General features: G+C 54.3%; 2 protein-coding genes across 2 annotated transcripts in view; one reads left to right on the top strand and one right to left on the bottom strand.

Moving 5' to 3' along the window:
- The window catches only part of FAM53B (family with sequence similarity 53 member B), a 76,291-nt gene extending 68,732 nt beyond the window's left edge, over window positions 1-7,559 (top strand). The window contains exon 4 of the mRNA XM_053584159.1: window positions 3,368-7,559. Coding sequence (XP_053440134.1) covers window positions 3,368-3,730 — 363 coding nt within the window. The 3' untranslated portion in view covers window positions 3,731-7,559. The remainder of the gene's footprint in view (window positions 1-3,367) is intronic.
- Window positions 7,560-9,565: 2,006 nt separating this feature from the next.
- Window positions 9,566-19,083, bottom strand: part of LHPP (phospholysine phosphohistidine inorganic pyrophosphate phosphatase) — a 127,297-nt gene continuing 117,779 nt past the window's right edge. Inside the window, exon 7 of the mRNA XM_053584155.1 lies at window positions 9,566-12,808. Within this exon, the coding sequence (XP_053440130.1) occupies window positions 12,712-12,808 (97 nt within the window). The 3' untranslated portion in view covers window positions 9,566-12,711. The remainder of the gene's footprint in view (window positions 12,809-19,083) is intronic.

Below are 19,083 nucleotides of genomic sequence, written 5' to 3'. Positions count from 1 at the left end.
GAACAGAAATTGGTGGGTGGGACACAGTTTGTCCCAGATGAAACTGGAACAGTTTCATCTTAGAATGATGTATTCATGGCCCCTTTGAACTTAGCCATTTTGCAGCTTTCACCAGACATTGTTGAGTACACCCAGGTTTCCCATGGCCCATGCATTCTTCTCCCGTGGCAGCAGCTGAGCTGCTTGGAGGGCTGGGCAGGACCCTGCCCCAAGGGTATGGTGGGCACAGGGCAGCTACAGGGCTGGGTGTGGCTGTGCCCTGTACTGGATGTCTGTCTGCACAGAACATATACTGCCCCATTATGATGGTCACCTTTCTCCCTGATAGGTGGGGAGTGCCACCAGCAGGGGTGTTCAGTGGGCAGCTCTTGGCTTTTTTTCACTATAGCTGCAATAGCTAAGTTTTGAAACAAGTTCTAAAGGTGACACTGGCTTTATAGCCAAGGACCAAGTGCCTTTGAGGAGTCTTGGGTTCTGTGGCGTGCTATGTTTGCTTGAGGAGTACTAGCCAAACCCGTGTAGCTTCTCACCCTACATCATAGCAAAAAGGGACCATGAAGGACAGAGTCTGGATCTTTCACACCCTGTTTGACCTCAGCCCTTGCCAGGGCACACTTGAGGCAATAGCCATGTCTTTGAAAGGTCTGGCAGACAGCGGTCCCCAGCACTCTGTTGCTGGCTTTAACCAGTGCTTACCATGTGTCTTAGTCCATTCAGGCCTCTGTAGCAAAGGTGCCTTAGAGTGGACAACATACAAACAACAGAAATGCATTTCTCACAGTTCTAGAAGCTGAGAAATCCAAGATCCTGGTGCCAGCAGGTTCCGTGTCTGGTGAGGGCCTGTTCCTCTTAGATAGCCCCTTCTCACCGTGACTTCACATGGTGGAAGGAACAAATGAGCTTCCTCAGGCCTCTGATACAAGGGCACTAATTCCATACAAAAGGGCTCCCCCCTCATGACCTAATCACCTCCGAAAGGCCCTATCTCCTAATACTGTTTATTGCATTGAGGGTTAGATTTCCACATGTGACCTTAGCACCGTGATTAGTGTCCTGACCTGTGCTGTCATACCGGCCATAAAGCTAGGCACTTTACCTACATGGACCCTAGGTAGTCACCAGATAAGATCAGGCGGGAAGATGCTGAGCAGGAACAAGAAGGTAAGTGTGGACTTGTGCAGTGAGCACAGAGCATCTTCTGTTCAGGTTTCCATGAGCTGTATTTCCTGCCCTTTTTCTAGCTCTCAGAAAGAAGTGACAGGTATCCAGGCATTCAGCACACTGGGGTGAATGCACATGGCTAATTCCCAAGGGCTGTCGGTGTCTAGGCCTCATCACCCACCTAGAACCTGTTCACAGCACGTTATATGAGATGCTCAGGCTTAGGCTGGAGGTAACTGCTTATGTTCATTCTTAGCCACCACAACTTGAATGCAAACAAAGAAACAGAGCGTTCAGACAGGGAAAGGGTTGGGTGTGGCTCCCTAGGCCTCCTGTCCCTGGACACATGGGCGGGGGCTGCCCAAGGTGGCTGTCTTCTCTCTGTTTTGTGCCCCCCTACTGAGTTCTCCTTCTGTCCCGGCTCTCAGGTCTAGTCCAGTTGAGGGAGTAGCTGAGAGGCAGAAGGGGTCTCCGAGACCCTTCTATCGCAGGCTTCTGGGGCTTCAGCCTGGTGGGTTTGCTTCACAAATTGCTCATCTTTTGAGTCTGACTGGTGACCTTGCCCTTTCTCCCAGTCCCAGTGCCGAACCCCTCCTCCCGCACCCTGTACCTCAGCCATCACCTTTCTCAGTAAATCAAAAGATTCCAAGAAAAGCAAGCCTATCAGGCCAGTTTCCTTCGTGAGGGTTCAGGAACAATGAGCACACCCACAGCAGGCATGGCCACCGTCCTCCAGAGAGAGCACCTTTTATTTTCCATTTGCTGAGTCTGTTTAAACAGCTTGTTCACTGTGACAGCCGGTGGTCATCTTTATTTCAAAGTGACACACAAACACTGCAGCCTTTGAAAGGATCAGAGCCCTTGGGACAGGTCTGTGATCCAAGCATCGGCAGACGTGTGGCACGGGAGGCAGCAGGGGCTCCAAGTCTCTGCCTTTGTCCGCGGGGCCCCCATCTGTGAGCCAGAATGCCTCTTCAGGGCTGAGAGCACCCTTTACTGTCCTGGCCTCCGTCCCTTCTGCTGCTGGACTGTGCCTCTGTTTCTGGGGGAGAAGGCCTGATTCTGTGCTTGGCTGTGAGAGATGTTGAACTGCACTCACTGGTGCACGGTGTCAGGACGGCCCCCTCTCACTGGCAGGTGGCTCCAAGTAGGACAGGCCTGTGTACCCTCAAAGTCTTCTTCAACTGTGCCTGTGCTAGGGCAGGTCCCAGGCCAGCCCCCACATTGAGGCAGCACTTGGCAGGTGGGGAAGCTCTTAGACAGCCAAGTTCTCTATCTAGGGCCTCAAAGAGCCCTGTGAAGCAAGTAGGGGCCATTACACACCTTCGACAGATGAGGCACCTGAGATCTCCGCCTGAGGTCCCCAGCTCCAGGTCACCCCTGCGCCCAGGGGCACAGGGTCATTCCCCTCTGGAGAGTCAGCGTCCCCAGGTGGGGTCTAGAACTTGGATTCAGACTCCCTCATTGGATGGTTCTGATGTGCCCCAGGCTTGGGATGTCGTCTGAATCCCTCCTGGCCCTGTCTCCTCCTCCCTGCTCACAGGAAGTGGGCGGGGTGGTCACTGTGTCCTGGTGTGCAGAGAGCAGCCTGGCCATGTTTCTGCCCACACCGAGCCCCTCTCCTGGGAACACCTTGTGTGTTCTGCTTCCATGCTGTTTCATGGCCGCTTAAACTGTTCAAAGTCCTCTTCAACTATATTCACACAAGCAGTCCCTTGTGTGAACATAGACTATTCATTTGTCACTATAGGCGGTTTGAACTACTCTCTTCATTTCCATTTGACTTTGTGACTTAGGAATATTTTGCTGAATTTTTTGTATACATTTTCTTAAGGTAAAAATCCTAGTAGTGAAATTATCTAAGCAGGCAATGACATTTTTGCCAGGTCACCTCCGGAAAGGCTGTGCACCTGCTCACTGCAGCCTCACAGATTTGGGAATTTGCCAAGTCTTAGTTCTTTGCTAGCTTGGTGGGTGAATAATTGAATTTTGCATTTCTTCATAAGCACAGAATGCTCATCAGCCAAGGTGTTGCTTCAGGAGTGAGTTGCTGACAGCTCTTAGTCCTTGACCAAATGGTGGAGAAGTATAGTATTTGGGGATTTTGTGACAGCCTGGTGAACCAATTTCTTTGTGGGGCATGCAATCCTGGGGTTCCAGAAAGGAAGGTGGACCCTTAGTAACCTGTATGTCTGCCTCTCTACAGAACTGTCAGACCTTCAGCAGCCTCAGCTGCTTGAGCACGGGGATGGAGGACTGCGGCCCCCAGAGCCCCTTCGCCCTCCATGTCAGCAGCACACGGGCCTGGACCACCTTGCTTTCAGCTTCTGGCCCAGGGGGCAGGACCCCTGCCGGGACCCCAGTCCCTGAGCCTCTTCCTCCTTCCTTTGAGGAGCACCTTGCCTGCCAGGAGGATCTGTCCTGTGAGGAGTCAGATGGCTGCGCTCTAGATGAAGACTACAGCAGGAGAGGGGAACCAGCCACAGCCTGGAGGGACCGCGGGGCCACCGGGAACAGTCTCTGCTCTCTGGATGGCGAGTTGGACATTGAACAGATAGAGAACAACTGAGGGCTGTGGACCCTGGTCCAGGCTGGGGCTGCATTGTAATCGATGGGCCTTCAGTGGCGTTCAAAGGGGGGCCCAACTTCCTGAGGGGTGCTGGGTCCCAGAGAGGAAGCTGCCCACCTCCCAGGGAGAGGCTGTCTGGTGCATGGTGCCCTGGCTCTGTGAATGCTGGCCTGCCACTCCCTGCAATGGGGTGTGTCAGCCTCTCACCAGCTGCCCAAGTGTGGTGGCTGCCAGGTCCACATCACTACCACAGCCCAAAGAGCAGCTCTTCAGTTTGGGTCTTCTCTGCCTTCTTTCTTATAGTGGGGTATTGGGCAGTCTCTGTCATTTCCCCAGCAGAGCTGGGCACCTCACTGAATCCCCTGGGCAAGGTTGGCAAGAGGCCCCGGGCTTGGGGTTAGGCCAGGGGCTGTCCGGCCATGTCAGGCCCTTCTGGCCTCGCTCAGGTTCAGTGCTGGGGAGTTGGCCCCACAGCTTCTTTCACTCAGTTTTATTCCGTGCCTTCTCTCCCAGGCCTCCCTGCTTCCGGCTTGGGAAGGTTCCAGAGATGCTTCCTTCTATAGTGACACCAGAACCATTTGGCCTTAATTCCAAGTGTGGGAGGAAGAGATTCTAGGATGCTAGAGTGGCCCTCCAGAGGTTAAGCCCATGTCTGAACTCTTGGGGCCGAGGGAGCAACTTGGGGGTACTTGGTACAGGCTATCCACATTGGGTAGGAATTTGGTGAAATCTGTTGGCTGGAAAGACAGACTCACTTGGCCTTCCAAAGCATGGAAAAGAGCCTGACCCAAGGCTCTGTCACTTTGGGGGCTGCCTTGATAAGGTTGGCAGATAGCAGCCCCTCTCCATGGCTGACTTGTCACTAAAGGATTAGTTTGGTTGAGTGAGTGTAGGGATGTCACAGCCTCTTGAAAATGTCCTTAGGTGATAAGAGCTATGAACCGGGCCTGGAATGAGGGCCCTCGGAGCCGCCTGCAGCATTCCAAGCACATTCCCATTTGTTCTTGGGGGCTGCTGGCAGTAAGGTGTACCATCTGCCTCAAGACAGGCCCTCACCTTCTCAGCTGAGGGGGGCTCAGTGCTAAATGCCCCCTCCATGCCATAGGCCTTGCCATGGACACAGAGCTCCATTTGCACCCTCTTCCTGGCTTCTCCCAGATGGTGGAGTCTGCAACATGGCCCACAGCATCGTGGTGGGGGATGGGTGTCCCTGACCCCCTGGGGGTTTTCTCTGGGGCATCTCTGCCCCAGCCCTCCTTGCATACGCACCACATGAGCCCTGCTCTCTGGGAATCTGGCTTTTAGCAAACTTGGCATCTTCTGCAGACAATAGCACTGGGCTGGCTTGTGAGTGAGTGGCGTATTTTCCCATAAGGCTAAAAATAACTGGTGTGTTCTCTTGAGTTTGCTGACACGTGATAAAGGCACTTTTGTAGTCACTTTGCTTTTGCTCGTCTTCTGTGGACGAGTGAATGCCTCACTTCTGCAGATTGAGTCCAAGTGGTTCTCACCTCTTTCCTAAAAAAAGACCCTGTTTGGGAAACTATCTAAACCTTCACTTTTTACTACATCAAAAGGGCGGTAGCTCAAGTTCTTATATGTGGGTGGCATTTCTTAAAAATCAGCCATAAGATGCTCGTGGAAAACCCCCGTCCAGTGGCCCAGGTTGCAGAGCTTGGGTGTGCTGGGCGCTAGGCAGGTCCTGGAGGGGCAGCCAGCTCACCCAAGTCTGCTGTGGCTCCTTCCAGAGGCACATCCACTTGGGACCCTGGAAAGCCAAACCCAGGGCTCTGGGTTGACAAAGGGATCTCTCCTGATCCTGCCTCGTGGGTTCTGGGGGCTGAGTCGGAGGCTGGGGCAGTCGTTGGGTGAAATGTAGAGAGCACATGCCAGTGTCTTGTGTCCTCAGAAAGCCCTTGATGGGAGGTCCTGGCACCTGGAGTGGCCACACCAAGAGTGACCACAAGGGGAGCAGGACTCTAAAGCAGACCTTCCTGTGGAAGAAGGAAGGCAGGGCTAGCCAAGGCCAGGCATGGCCCAGGTGCCTCGCTCAGGGCCAAGGGGGTGGCACATGGTGGCTGGTATATCATAGGGCTGTAGCATGACCTGCCCTCACACCCTGCCTGCCAACTCCCCCTCAGGCCTAGGGGCAGGGAAGGACAAGCCAAGTCGCGGCTTTGTCCTCCCCAGGTCCTGCCAGTCAGAAAGCCCAGCCCCAGGCACTTGCAGGCAGAAGTGATCCAGGCCTGTGGCAGGGTTTGGCCCTTTCCAGCCTCCTCAGGGGCCTCTTGGCCATTTCTGCCCCCACCAGTGCTCCTAGCCCAAGCCTGAGTCCATGACAGCAAACAGCAGCCAGCAGCTAGGGGGATAAAACGGTGGTGTCCCCTCTGCTTAGAGAAAAATGGCCTTCAGTTGGTCTTATGTTTGTCTTTTGACTGGCACCTATCTGGAAGGTGCCACCCCCATCACCTACCATAGCCACATGCCATAGAGGCCCATTTCTGTACTCCACTGGCCCCAGGACTTTGGTCTTGGAACTCTGGCTGTCCCCACAGGTGGCCCTAGCTGATGGCAGCTGCAGGGGCCTCACTGTTGTGGCCCTGCCCATGAATCCTGAGGAAGGGTCCCTGAAGAACGAGAGTGGCCTATGGCCAGGAAAGCCCAGCAGGAGAAAGGGCTCACCATCACACAGCATCCCCACTCACTCCGAAGCCACTCAACCATTGGGACCTGTTGTCTGCTGGGGGGGGGGGAGGGGGAGGGCACGGGGTCAGGCTGCAGCCTCACCATTTATGTTAACTGCAAATTCTCTTGCCTTACACTTGGTGGAGGCCCGAGCTGGCCCAAGGCCCCCAGGCAGACCCCATGTAGGCCCACAGGGAGCTCATTCTGACCAGATGTACGGATTTTCACTCTCAGAAAGCCTTACTTTTCAACAGAATTTTGTAGCAGGAAAGTTTTACGAATTTGTACACTGAAAGAAAACTTAAATAAAAGTCCACATTAAAAATAAACCCCAATTTTCCAATGGGTCTCCTGGGTGAGGGGTGTGCAATCAGCCAAGCTCTACTGTGCCATCTGACATGTTTCCCCACAAAGCAACATGGCCCTGGAACCTGTGCCATGGGCTCAGCCTTAGCATCGGCTTGGGCTGCACCCCCGTTTCCACTGAGGAGGTTGTAGTTGCGTGTGCTCTGTGGTCACAGGGCCGGTCTCCTGGACAATGACCACTGTAGACACCAGCCACCTGGGACCAGGCAGCCCCACCTGGCACAGCTGGTGTGGTCCAGGCATTCTGGCTGCATACAGGCAATGATGCCACACCTTGCCACATCCGCACTGTTGATCAAACCCCTCCCGCTGGTGCCATGTTGAGAAAACCATATCTCTAAACAGAAAAGAAAAATTTTTTTTAAAAAATCACAGCCCTAAGGGGAGATCTGTAGCCTAGGTAGGATAGTCTGACCTTCTAGCATAGCGTCTTTGGCAAATGATTTGTGTTTTCAGTGCATGGGGGAGATGTCCTGGAGACTCAGGTGACAGACGGCACATAGACTATTCTAGAGTTGTAGCAAGCTTCCCCAAACCAGACTTTGGTGTTGCAGAGCTTCAGGAAGTGTGGCAACCAGAGGTGTAGTGTTGGGCCAGGCCTGGCCCAGGGGCAAAACGGTCTGCATGCCGAGAGCGCTGGGCCGGTGTCCTGTCCCCCGCCCCCATTGCAGCCTGTCCTCCCTGTACAGGCCATGACTTGCACTAGAGCTGCTCTAGTCTCTCAGGAATCTGCTTGTTACTTTTACTGTGTAAATAAAGCTTCCTGGTTCAATATCCAGCTGCCTGGAGCTGGCTGTGTGATTTCTGTTGTGTGCAGTGAACCAGCAGGTCTCCCGTCTGTCCGTGGGGGCACCAGCTCTGGGCGGGGAGGGGCGCAGACTGCACTCCTCTGTTCCCTCCAGGTCAGGATCCAAAAAATGGGGATAGCAGACATCTCACAGAGCTGTGGGCAGGCTTAGATGCAGAAGGTGGTGTATATGTGGACTTTGGGGTGGAGGAGTCCAGCCCCTTGCTCCAGCCAGGAGCCACGGCCCCTAGGACATCAGAGGGATCCCTCTGTCTGTAGTGGAGAGGAGTCTGCCTTCCCTGGCACAGCCTGCCCTTGTGAGCACATCACTTTCACTCATCAGTGCTGAGAGGCAAGGCTACGGGTAGAGACCCAGGTGGCCACCTGCCACTTGCCCCCCAGAGTAGCCCAGGAGATGGTTCAGAGAGCGCCACTGGCTCAGGGCTTCTGCCCGTGGAGGACAGTGCAGCTCAGACCTCTGCAGCTTGGGCTGTGGGGATATCAGAGCACGCAGCTTAGTCTGGTATGGGATCACAGATCCTGTGTCTGGCCCTCAGGTTAACCAAGCTCAGGCGATGCCAGAGTCAGGGTGTGTTGCAGCCTTGAGAAAAGGCATGAAGAGTTTTGTTTAATTTCTGTAACCCAATGTTTCCTCATAGAGTATGACCGCAGAACTTTTGCCTAGAATGTCTGTTAGGTCCTGAGGATCCCACTCTGGGAATGGGCTCTGCAGCGTGCTTGGTTTTCTTTTTAGCAGCAGATCTTTTCCCAAACAGAACTGTCTATGAACACCTAACTCAAGAAACAGGGAAGCAGCCTGCAGTGGGCAAGATGGCCACCCTTCTCCCAGCAGCCTCACAGGGCTGACCCAGGGCTGCGCGAGTTGACTTTGTCACCAGACCCCACCCCCCTATCCAGGAGAAGCTTTTGTCAAGCATACTGCCTCCCCTGTGTCCCCCACCTGGGAGTGGGACAGGGTGACCCTGGGTGAACCTCTGGTCCCTAACAGCCCTTACCTTTACCCCCACCAGATGAGAGCCCTAGCTGGGCTCCAGCCTCATGCATCTTACTGAACCTCGGGGTTTGCTGAAACTGGGACTCTACTTCCAGGCCCAGGCTCTCTGGACAGCTTTCACCCCCACTGTGCCCAAGCCGGCCAGCTCACAGGTGCACAAGGGGCTCTGGCTGTGGACACTGGGCGCATGCCTCCTCCGAGCAGCTCCTTATCTGTAAATGGGCTGTAACCCTCATGGGCTTCCAGGAGAGAAATGGTGTAGACCCATTGCCACCCTGGACAAACTACAGTCTGTGGAGTGTGCACAGGAAGAGGGCTGAAAGAGAGAAGGCCAAAGGATAGGCATGCCCGACACAGTGACAGTGGTCAGACTCTGAGCGACTTCTGGTTTGTTTTTATTGAATTTTCTGTTAAATTTCCCACAATACTCTAAAAAAGAACCAGAGCTTTAAAAAAAGAGTGCAAAGTACACAGCATATTTGTCCACCTGAACCAGGAAAGTTCTGAGAGGGAAGGCTGGAGTTACTGATGATCATTCTGGGATGGGAGGTGATCCCAAAGTGTGCCACAAACAGGACACGTCCCCTGCCGGTTGCCCACCAGCTTTCCTGAGAGAGATAGTAATCACCCAGTGGGAAGGGCCAGGTCGGGATTCAGCCTTTTTGATCCTTGGAGGGTCTCAGCCTAACTGAAGGAGGGGAGAGAACTGAAGTCACCTGGGCCCGGAGGTGCTCACATTCTGCCTCCCGCAGCCCAGGTCCCAGCCTTACACCCCTGGGAGAGGGTGTGGACGCCCACACGCCTGCTCTCTTGTGGGCGTTTGAGGGGGGTGCACATCGCACCCTTGCCCTGGGTGGGCATGGTCTCTTTAGCGGTCTGAGTCCTCTTGGGCCTCTTCTGCAGGCCCTGGAGTTGCTGAGCAAGCAAGAGGGTAGCTTGGGAGTGAGGGGGGAGGGTGAGGACTTTAGGACAGTGGGGGGGACCCCAGACCCAACCGGGCCTGGCTTGAAAGCCACGTGAGACAATTCTATTGTTGAACTAGCCCAATTGGAATTGCTCTTTCATGAGGAGACACATTCAGCCCGGGCCTAGGGACTGGGTGGGCCCCAGAACTGGGCTATTTAGGGGTGGACGAGGCCCCAAAGGGATGCACTGTCCTGTCTGCTCTCCTCTCAGTCCCTCCCACCCCTGCTCCTGACAGCCACAGGGCAGGCACCCCGGAGCCTGGAACTCTGCTGGGAAATGTGGCTGGGCCCCAGGCCACTGACTCGATCCAGATCTCCACAGCAAAGCCTCCTAGGAGCCCACTAGGAGCTGGTCACCTGGGTTTTGACAGTCTGTTTCATAGTGACAGTTACATGGTACATGTGTTGAACACAGTCCTGTCCTTAGCCCACCACCAGCCCTTAAATCCAGCCTCACCTGTGGTCTCTGACCCAAGGACTCGAGCCCATCTGTCTGGGGATATGGAAGGAGGGTCCACAGCAGGCCAGGGCCAGGCCCCCTCTATATAAAAAGGCTGGCAATTGTCAGGAAGTTGGAAGGACTTGTGGTGAGGGAGGTCACTCCTCACTTCTGGGCAGCAACTCTGCCCCAGGTGAGCAGCAGTGTAGAGTCATTACCCCAGCTAGGGGACAAGGCACCCCAGCAGGGCTTGGGAAATTCCATTAAGGAAATCATCTTATTTTGTAGACAAGGTCACTAAGGTTCAGGGACACAAGACTCCATGGGTAGGGTTGAGCCTCAACCCCAACGAGAACACTCCATCTCTGGAGAGAGGATGCCAGGACGCTGGAGCCAGCACAGACATCCCCACAGGAGGTTTGTCAGCAAGGATGGGGGTAGTATTGTTGGACTTGAACAGGACAGCATGTGGGGTCAGAATTTCACTTCGGCACAGCTCTGCCTTATTCTGTGGGCCCTTGAACTAGTCACTTCATCCCTCTGCACCTCAGATTCTTTATCTGTGAAGTGGGAAGGATGACAATGCTGAGCCCACTGCAGCTCAGAGGGTGGGATAGTTCTTCACTCAGCAATGGTCTGTCCCCTAGGAGCTGTCCCTCTGCACCCCACTCTAGGCTGCAACTTGAAAGAGGAAGACATCAGGCTGCAAGCAGGGGAGCCCATTAAGAACAAAGCAAAAGGAAAACCAAAGACCCCCCCAAACCAACCCAGTAGCATGCTGGGTTGCGCCCCTCCCCAAGCCACTTTGGAACTGCAGCCCACTGCCTGACGTTGCCCCTAGTTGATCTCCTGACAGCTGTCATCAGGGACCTACCCAGGAGAAAGTGATAATCAGCCCAGGTGCCAATGACACTAGTCCAGCTGGTAGCCAGCCTCTCATTCTGATGACAAGACTGAGCCACCATTCCCTCCTAATCCTGATTCAATGGTGGTCAGTCTGGCCAGACACTATACACCCCCCACTGGCTCTTGGCTGCTATACTGGGGACTCAGACTGCAGGGGCCAGCACTTCATCATCATCTGTCTTAACTTAATGGAAATCCTATTACTAGGACCCGTGACTTTTTTTTTTTTTTTCTTTTTGAGACAGAGTCTCACTTTGTCACTCTTGGTAGAGTCCTGTGGCATCCTAGCTCACAGCAACCTCAAACTCTTGGGCTCAAGCGAGTCTCTTGAGCTATAGGCGCCCGCCACAATGCCCAGCTATTTTTAGAGACAAGGTCTTGCTCTTGCTCAGGCTGGTCTCGAATCTGTGAGCTCAGGCAATTCACCGTCTCGGCCTCCGTGACTTCTTTTATGAGAAGTTGTCTCTTAAGATCTATTAGTGCAGTGGTTCTCAACCTTCGTAAGCCACAACGCTTTAATACAGTTCCTCATGTTGTGGTGACTCCCAACCATAAAATTATTGTCATTGCTACTTCATAACTAATTTTGCTACTGTTAGGAATCATAATGTAAATGTCTGATATGCAGATGTATTTAGGCGACCCCTGTGAAAGGGTCATTCAGCCCCGAAAGGGGTTGTGACCCACAGGTTGAGACACGGTATTAGTGGCTTCTGAATTGATTTGGGGAGGAACAAAGCAATCGAGTTAGTGGTTCAGCTGGTCGATTTTGGAGCCTAAAATGGGTTATGAATTGAGTCCCAGAGGACTGGCAGGGAGCATCGCTGACACCCACCACCGCCTGGCCTCAGGCTGCTCTGTTAGGGAAGGCACTGCCAGCCCTAACAAGCCCTGGTCGGCCTTGTCCCAAGGGGCAAGGGCAGCTCACTGTTTCCTCTGGGCTCAGTCTCCCCATCTGTTAAAAACCAGGGTCAGAGTAGGTGAGGTGTCCCACAGTCCTTGTCCTGCTGATGTTCGGTGGCGCAAGCACATGGCAAAGCACAGACAGCCCAGGACTCTTGCTCACGGCCTCCACCATGTGGTCCTTCCCAGCAGTCAAAGCCTGAGTCAAAGGCTGCTGTTCAAGGCAGTTTATTGAATCGTTAGTCTGCTCCTATACGTGCCGGACCCCATGCCTTCCAGGCTCCAGGAAGTGCCCTCTGTGCCTGCCAGCCTGAAAGCAGGGGTTAATCCCTGCTCTGTGGGACCATAGTCTTCACAGTGCCTTAGGAGCTGCCCCTAGTCTTTGTGGGGGGCTGGAGTGGGTAGGGGGCCTGGGCAGTGCCAGGGAGGCTGGCCTGGCTCTGGGCTGCGTATCTGTGCATGGGTGGCCCTGGGTTTTCTCCAGGCTCCTCACTGAAGAGACATTGGGCACAAGGCCTCGGAATCCACTTAGGTGGAGGTGACTGCACTCCAGGATCAGTGCAAATGGGAGTGAATTCAGGGATCCAGCACATTCCCAGGGGTTCCTTCCAGCCCATGCCCAGAGGGTGTCCACCCACCAGAGGCTGACGGGTCTGTCCTATGGTCCTGGACCTCACTACAGGGAGCCATGGTCAGGGTCCAGGCAAGGGAGCAGAGAAGGGGGATAAGCCTCCCTGGGAGGCCTGGGGCCAGCAGAGGGAGGCAGAAGGAGCCAGCTGCTCAGATGAGGGCAAAGCAGCCCAGAAGGGCCCTCACCTGCCCATGTGGGGCAGGGGGCGGGGCTGGCGGGCCCAGGGTGGTTGGGCACTGGGACAGGTGGAGGACAGGCAGGGTAGAAGGAGGGTAAGAGGCCCATCACTTGTCCGTGTGCTGCAGCAGCAGGGCCACGGCCTCTGCGAGGTTGTCCACGTACCCGTCAGCCTTCACTTCCGGATGGTGCTCGTCTGTGGGCCTGGACAATATGGCCGTACGTTAGTCGGTGAGCCCAAGGTGACCCCTCTATAGCCACCCCCTGGGGGCTGCAGGGAAGCTGCCTCCTAGCATCTAGTGCAGACCTGGCCTACATTGAGGAAGCCTCCGGGCATACCCCCTCCTCCCCATCCCTCTCAGTTACACGCTGCTCCCTCCTGATTGTCCTCTCTGCCTGGACACCTCCCCAGATCCGGTTCAGTTCATGACTCCAACAGAAGAATCTTGAACCTGTGAGGGCAGGGCCAGGAGTGCACCTTGCTCGGAGCCCCCTGGGGATCCCCCACAGCCTCAGCCTGGCCTGGGGCCCAGTGAGAAGAGCCTTGTGCGTATGTGCTAGGGACACAGCCAGGATGGACCCCCAGAGCTCTTGCCTCCCTAGATGCTGAGTTCTGGGGTGTCCACAAGAGCACATGCCATCTGCTCTGTGCCCTATGGAGCCATTCCTGCCTGACAGAGGAGGCCCTGGCTCCTGGGAAAGCCACTCTCCAGCTGGGATTCTGGGGCAGAAGTCACTCTAAAGCCTTCCTCTATTTACCAAACATCTCCTGAGGTCTGGCTGGGTGCTGTGGAGCCTGTGGGGCCCTGTCTGAGGACTGTGGACAAGGGGCTATGGGCCAAGGATACTTGGGTGGGGGAGGGGAGTCTTGGACACAGGAAGGGGTCAGTGTGGGCTTGTAGGGACATCCCAGAGGATGTATTTGAGGAAGTGGGACCACAGCCACTTCCGTGGCCATGGGGCTGTGAGCCAGAGCCAGGTCCTGTCCACTGCAGGATACCCCACAACCTTGTACCCAGCTGGAGCTTTACAGGAAGTAGGGTCTGTCCCTCTGCAGACCTACCATTGCTGAAAGACCTGCTGCTCAGATCATCCTAGAGCCTAAACCAAGCTCCCTGAGAAAGCAGGGAGACCGCACTGTCCCAGCAGCCAGTGCCACCTCAGAAGCTCCCACCCTGGTCAGGAAGGAAGTGGTTGAAGTTGGTTCCGACAACATCTAAAAGTCAAGAAGTCCCTTTCAAAGGGTTTGGTTTCTGCATTGGACTTTACCCTAGAATGACTGTCATGGGCAACCCTTTTTCTTTTAAAAGGTTTTCAGCTGAGTGGTCTGAAGGCCACCTCCTGGCAAGGAGAAGCCTCCTCAAGGGCTGCTGAGTCCCCAAACCTGGGTGGAGAGGGCAGTGAGGGTTCTCCTGTGCTGGGAGGGTGCACCGCACCCCTTCAGGATACCCTGCAAGGGGCTGTGCACTCCTAGGAAAGCCACTCTCTGGCTGGGATTCTAGGGGCAGAAGCCACCCCCAAAGCTTCCATTCACCAAACATCTCCCGAGGTCTGGGTGGGTGCGCACACCCCTGGCACAGCAATCACAGGTCTCACATCCATCTCCTCTCACATCCTTGAGTTCAGGAGCCAGAAAAAGTGGGCTCTAGCAAAGAGGTCAGGATAGTGGTTACTTCCTGGGATGTGATCGGGGTGCTGGGAATCTTAGTATCTAGATTTTGACCTGGCTGGGGCTAATGGGTGGATGCATGTGAAATGCATCAGATCCTTTCGGCCGGAGACGCCATCTTCCGGTAATTCACCAAAATGACAAACACAAAGGGAAAGAGGAGAGGCCCCCGATACATGTTCTCTAGGCCTTTTAGAAAACATGGAGTTGTTCCTTTGGCCACATATATGCGAATCTACAAGAAAGATGATATTGTAGACATCAAGGGAATGGGTACTGTTCAAAAAGGCATGCCACACAAATGTTACCCTGGCAAAACTGAAAGAGTCCACAGTGTTACCCAGCATGCTGTTGGCATTGTTGTAAACAAACAAGGGCAAGATCCTCGCGAAGAGGATTAATGTTCGTATTGAGCATATTAAGCACTCTAAGAGCCGAGATAGCTTCCTGAAACGTGTGAAGGAAAATGATCAGGAAAAGAAGGAAGCCAAAGAGAAAGGTACCTGGGTTCAGCTGAAGCGCCAGCCTGCGCCACCCAGAGAAGCCCACTCTGTGAGAACTAACGGAAAGGAGCCTGAGCTCCTGGAACCCATTCCCTATGAATTCATGGCATAATAAGCATACAACATAGCACACAGGAGTACCAGTGGACCCACGTTTTTAGGTGCTGGAACCTATTTATTCCCCATGAGCTTATGGCATAATAGGCATACAGCATAGCACACAGGATAACCGATAGGCCCCATGTAACAGTGATACAAGGTGCTGGGACCTATTTCCCATGAATTCAAAAGTCAATCAACACTTTGTCACATACGATGGCAAGGTGCCTCCCTGAGCCTTTGGAACCTCTTCCCTATGAATTCATGGCATGGTAGATAAAAAGAATAGCCTACTGCTACTGTAAAAATGTTTCTCCTTCATTTACTGAAAGTGTGGTATTATTTTCCCCAAAGAAATATTAAAGCAAATTTTAATGTGTCCTAAACAAAAAAAGGAAAAGAAAAAGGCATCATACTATTCACATTTAGTGCATTTTATGATCTAAACATTTTTTTTTTTTTGTAGAAGGTGCAGTATTTTCTTTTTTTTTTTTTTATTGTTGGGGATTCATTGAGGGTACAATAAGCCAGGTTACTCTGATTGCAATTGTTAGGTAAAGTCCCTCTTGCAATCATGTCTTGCCCTCATAAAGTGTGACACACACCAAGGCCCCACCCCCCTCCCTCCGTCCCTCTTTCTGCTTCCCCCCCCATAACCTTAATTGTCATTAATTGTCCTCATATCAAAATTGAGTACATAGGATTCATGCTTCTCCATTCTTGTGATGCTTTACTAAGAATAATGTCTTCCACGTCCATCCAGGTTAATACGAAGGATGTAAAGTCTCCATTTTTTTTAATGGCTGATTAGTATTCCATGGTGTACATATACCACAGCTTGTTAAACATTTTAATTGAAAAGCCACACATATGTGGATGAGGACCTGCGAACACAAGGCACCTGTGACCACTGCCGGTGATTGTGTGGCTAACTGTGACCCATGGGCCAAATCCTGCCTGCAGCCTGTTTTTGTATTTTTGGAGACAGAGTCACTCTATGTTGCCCTCAGTAGAGTGCTGTGGCGTCACAGCTCACAGCAACCTCAAACTCTTGGGCTTAAGCGATTCTCTTGCCTCAGCCTCCCAAGTAGCTGGGACTACAGGTGCCCGCCACAACACCTGGCTATTTTTTTGTTGCAGTTGCCATTGTTGTTTAGCAGGCCTGGGTGGGGTTCGAACCCACCTCTGTGCGTGTGGCCAGCGCCCTAACCACTGAGCTACGGGCGCTGAGCCTGTTTTTGTATTTTTAAACAGTTGTAGAAAGAAGGATGATCCAACAAAGACTGAAATGTAGCCCTCAAACCTGAGATGGTTACTGTCTGGGCTCCTGAATAAGAGTCTCAGGCCCCTGGCTCTGGCCACTCTGCTGTCCCACAGGGCTCTGTGGACAGCTTTCCCCATAAGTAGGCTCCTCCTGGGGACCCAGCGCTCCTGCTCTGGACTCTGCTGTGGAAGAAGCAGGCAGCTGCAGTGAGCAGAGGCCTTCTGCCCGGTACAGATGAGGGCGGGATAGGAATAAAGCCCCCTGCACTGCTGATGAACCCCTGTGACTTGGGTCCCCGTCAGAGGACGACAGATTTCTGGGGCTTGGGGTAGAGCCCAGTACACCTGAGGCAGGCCAGACAGGTCAGCACAGGTATTCAGGGCTCGTATCGCTATTACTGAGAACTCCACAAGCCTGGTGGGGTCGGGGTGGAGGGTTGCCGGGATATGCGTGTGCCTTGATGGGGCTGGCCAAGAGATGGAGCAGTGACCAGCCTGAACCTCCCCTGGGGATGCAGGCTGGTGAGGGGACAGACAGGCAGACAGATGGACACATGTCGGTAAATGAAGTTATGTCGAAAACAGTGAGTGGGGGGCACACCCAATCCCGCCACAGGCACTGGGGGGAGGGCAGGAAGGCTCAGACCAGGACCTTAGGGGGATGTTCCAACAGTGTCCACACTGGGAGTGGTGCAGCAGAGGGTGCCTGCGGGAAAAGGCCTGTCCTCTGCACCTGCCCAGCATCCTTTCTCCCTGTCCTATATCACCTTAAATGGGCCCTGTCCAGCTTCCCTCAGCTACCATGGGGGCCTGAGGGCAACTCGGAAGCCCCACTGTGTGCTCTGCGCCACAACTCCACTAAGGACGGAGTTGTCAGGGGCAGTGGCCAGTTGGGCAGACTTCAGGCCACAGCCTGAGGGCTAATGCCCTCCTGCTACCCTGGCCGGTTCTTACCTGATGGCTGACTTTTGAGAGGTTAGTGCAGTCCAAAGTGGAAGGGAAGAAGCCCCAGCAAACACTACCACCCCCCAAGATCTCCTCAGGTCCCTGGGCACCGGCTCTCAGACTGCCCTCCTCAGACACCTTCACCAGGTGCCCGTGGGCCAGATTCACTGTCCACACAAATGAAACCAACCCCTTGAGGGAAAAAGAATCTCCCACGAAAGAAGATGCTTTGCCACAAGGCCCCAGCTGGCCGCGCCCCACACACAGTACCTAGCCAAATGGCATACAAGGCTAATTATGTTTAATTACGTATCATTTTACATTCAAGAATCCGCTAAAAGAAAGGGCTGCATTAGCACCCTATCCGTGTTTGCCCACATGCAGCGGAAGTCGTGGCCTTTACGTCTTAATCATGTGACGCGCTGTGGGCTGTGGCTCCCAGGGAGCTGGGGTGGCTGGAGGGCACCCGGTCCACCAGCAGCTCTGCTCGGTCCAATGGATCAGGCAGGAGGGGGACCCTGCTCCTCAGCTGGCAAGTGCCCTGTGACCTATGGGCCTCCCAGATGTCACTGTACAGAAGCTGAACCAAGAAACGCAGCAAAGACACCTCCTTGGCAGTGGGGACAGAAGCAGAGCATGAGAGGCAGGAGGGGCCAAGGAATCACCCTGCTCTGAGTGTTCGTGCAGGGACAGAGCAGGACATGGGTGACCAGGAAGCAGCAAGGGAAGGAAGGGCAGCGGAGAGCACGGCCGGCAGAGGGAGGTGACAACAGCGGGAGGACGGAGGCAGGAAGGGCTGTGAGGCAGACAGCGAGGAGGACACGGAAGGCGGCACCAAGGGAGAGGGTGGCCGCATGGAGCGGGGGAGAAGCACAGGCAGATGGTGTGCGGGGACACGGAGAGGGGTAGAAAGGGACAGAGACAGAGAACATGCAGACTGGGGGTGGGGAATGGACAGCATCACCAGGCAGACAGCCGAGTCCCCAGGGAGACAGGCCATGCAGCCCCTAATAATCCCCTCTGCCCCTTTTCCCTGGACCCTATGGGCTTGGCCAGGGGCTCCTCCACCCTGCCCCAGACCCAGCCCAGGCCCCCATGCAGGATGGCTGCTGGGGACCGTGTGGCTGGGGCAGGTCTCCTCACCTGTATGAGCCTCTGTAAGGGGAGTTGTATGGCCTGGCTCTCAGGGCCACTCTGAGCATGAAGTGAGGTGATTGAAGGTGCACCTGGTATTTTGCCTGCACCTGGGGGACTCTTGAGACAATATTGGTTTCGACCTCTTCCCTATCCCACCTCTGCCCTCTCGGGTCTCACAGTCCAGTTCCATACCCACAGTCTGGGAAGGAAAGAAAAGGGGTCTGAGGGTATTCGTTAGGACCCAGGAACAGAACTGAGGGGGTCAGGTAAAGTTCCAGAAAAATGGACATTCAGGCTGAGCCCAACACCCATCTCCTTATCCCCTACTCCCCCTTCTTGCTGCCGTCCTCCTGAGGATGACATTGAGACACCGTCTTTGCAGGCCATCTTCCTAACTTGGCCCTCAGGTCTTGGCTGGAAGGTAGAGCAGGCTGGATCTCCCCATGTGCTCTGCAGAGGGGGCTGGTGAATTCTCTCCTCTCTTGGGCTCAGCCTCCTCCAGACTATGTTTGGGTGTTCCTGGCTAAGCCCCACACCTGGGGACATACTTTGGTGTGGGGTGGCCTCAAGCCATCCTCCCCTGCTGCACAGCCTGCAGGATGGGTCCCATTGCCCCCTTTTGGAGTTGGAAATCGAGGCACAGCAGTGACGTATCAGGCCACAAGACCAGAAGGTTGGCCAAGAGCCATGTGGCTTCCACCTGCCATGCAGGCCAACCTGGGACCCTTGAGAGGGGGGTGGAGGTGGTCTTCTGCTGAAGCCTGATGCCTTTCCCTCCCCCCGCTTCTGCAGCCAGAATAGCTTCCCAAATGCTAACTTGTTCCTGCCTCTGTCCTGTGCAAACTGCTGGTGCTCCCTATTGC

Source organism: Nycticebus coucang, chromosome 3 (assembly GCF_027406575.1).
Source record: "Nycticebus coucang isolate mNycCou1 chromosome 3, mNycCou1.pri, whole genome shotgun sequence".
Lineage (NCBI taxonomy): Eukaryota > Metazoa > Chordata > Mammalia > Primates > Lorisidae > Nycticebus > Nycticebus coucang.
This window is presented reverse-complemented; position numbering and strand designations above follow the sequence as displayed.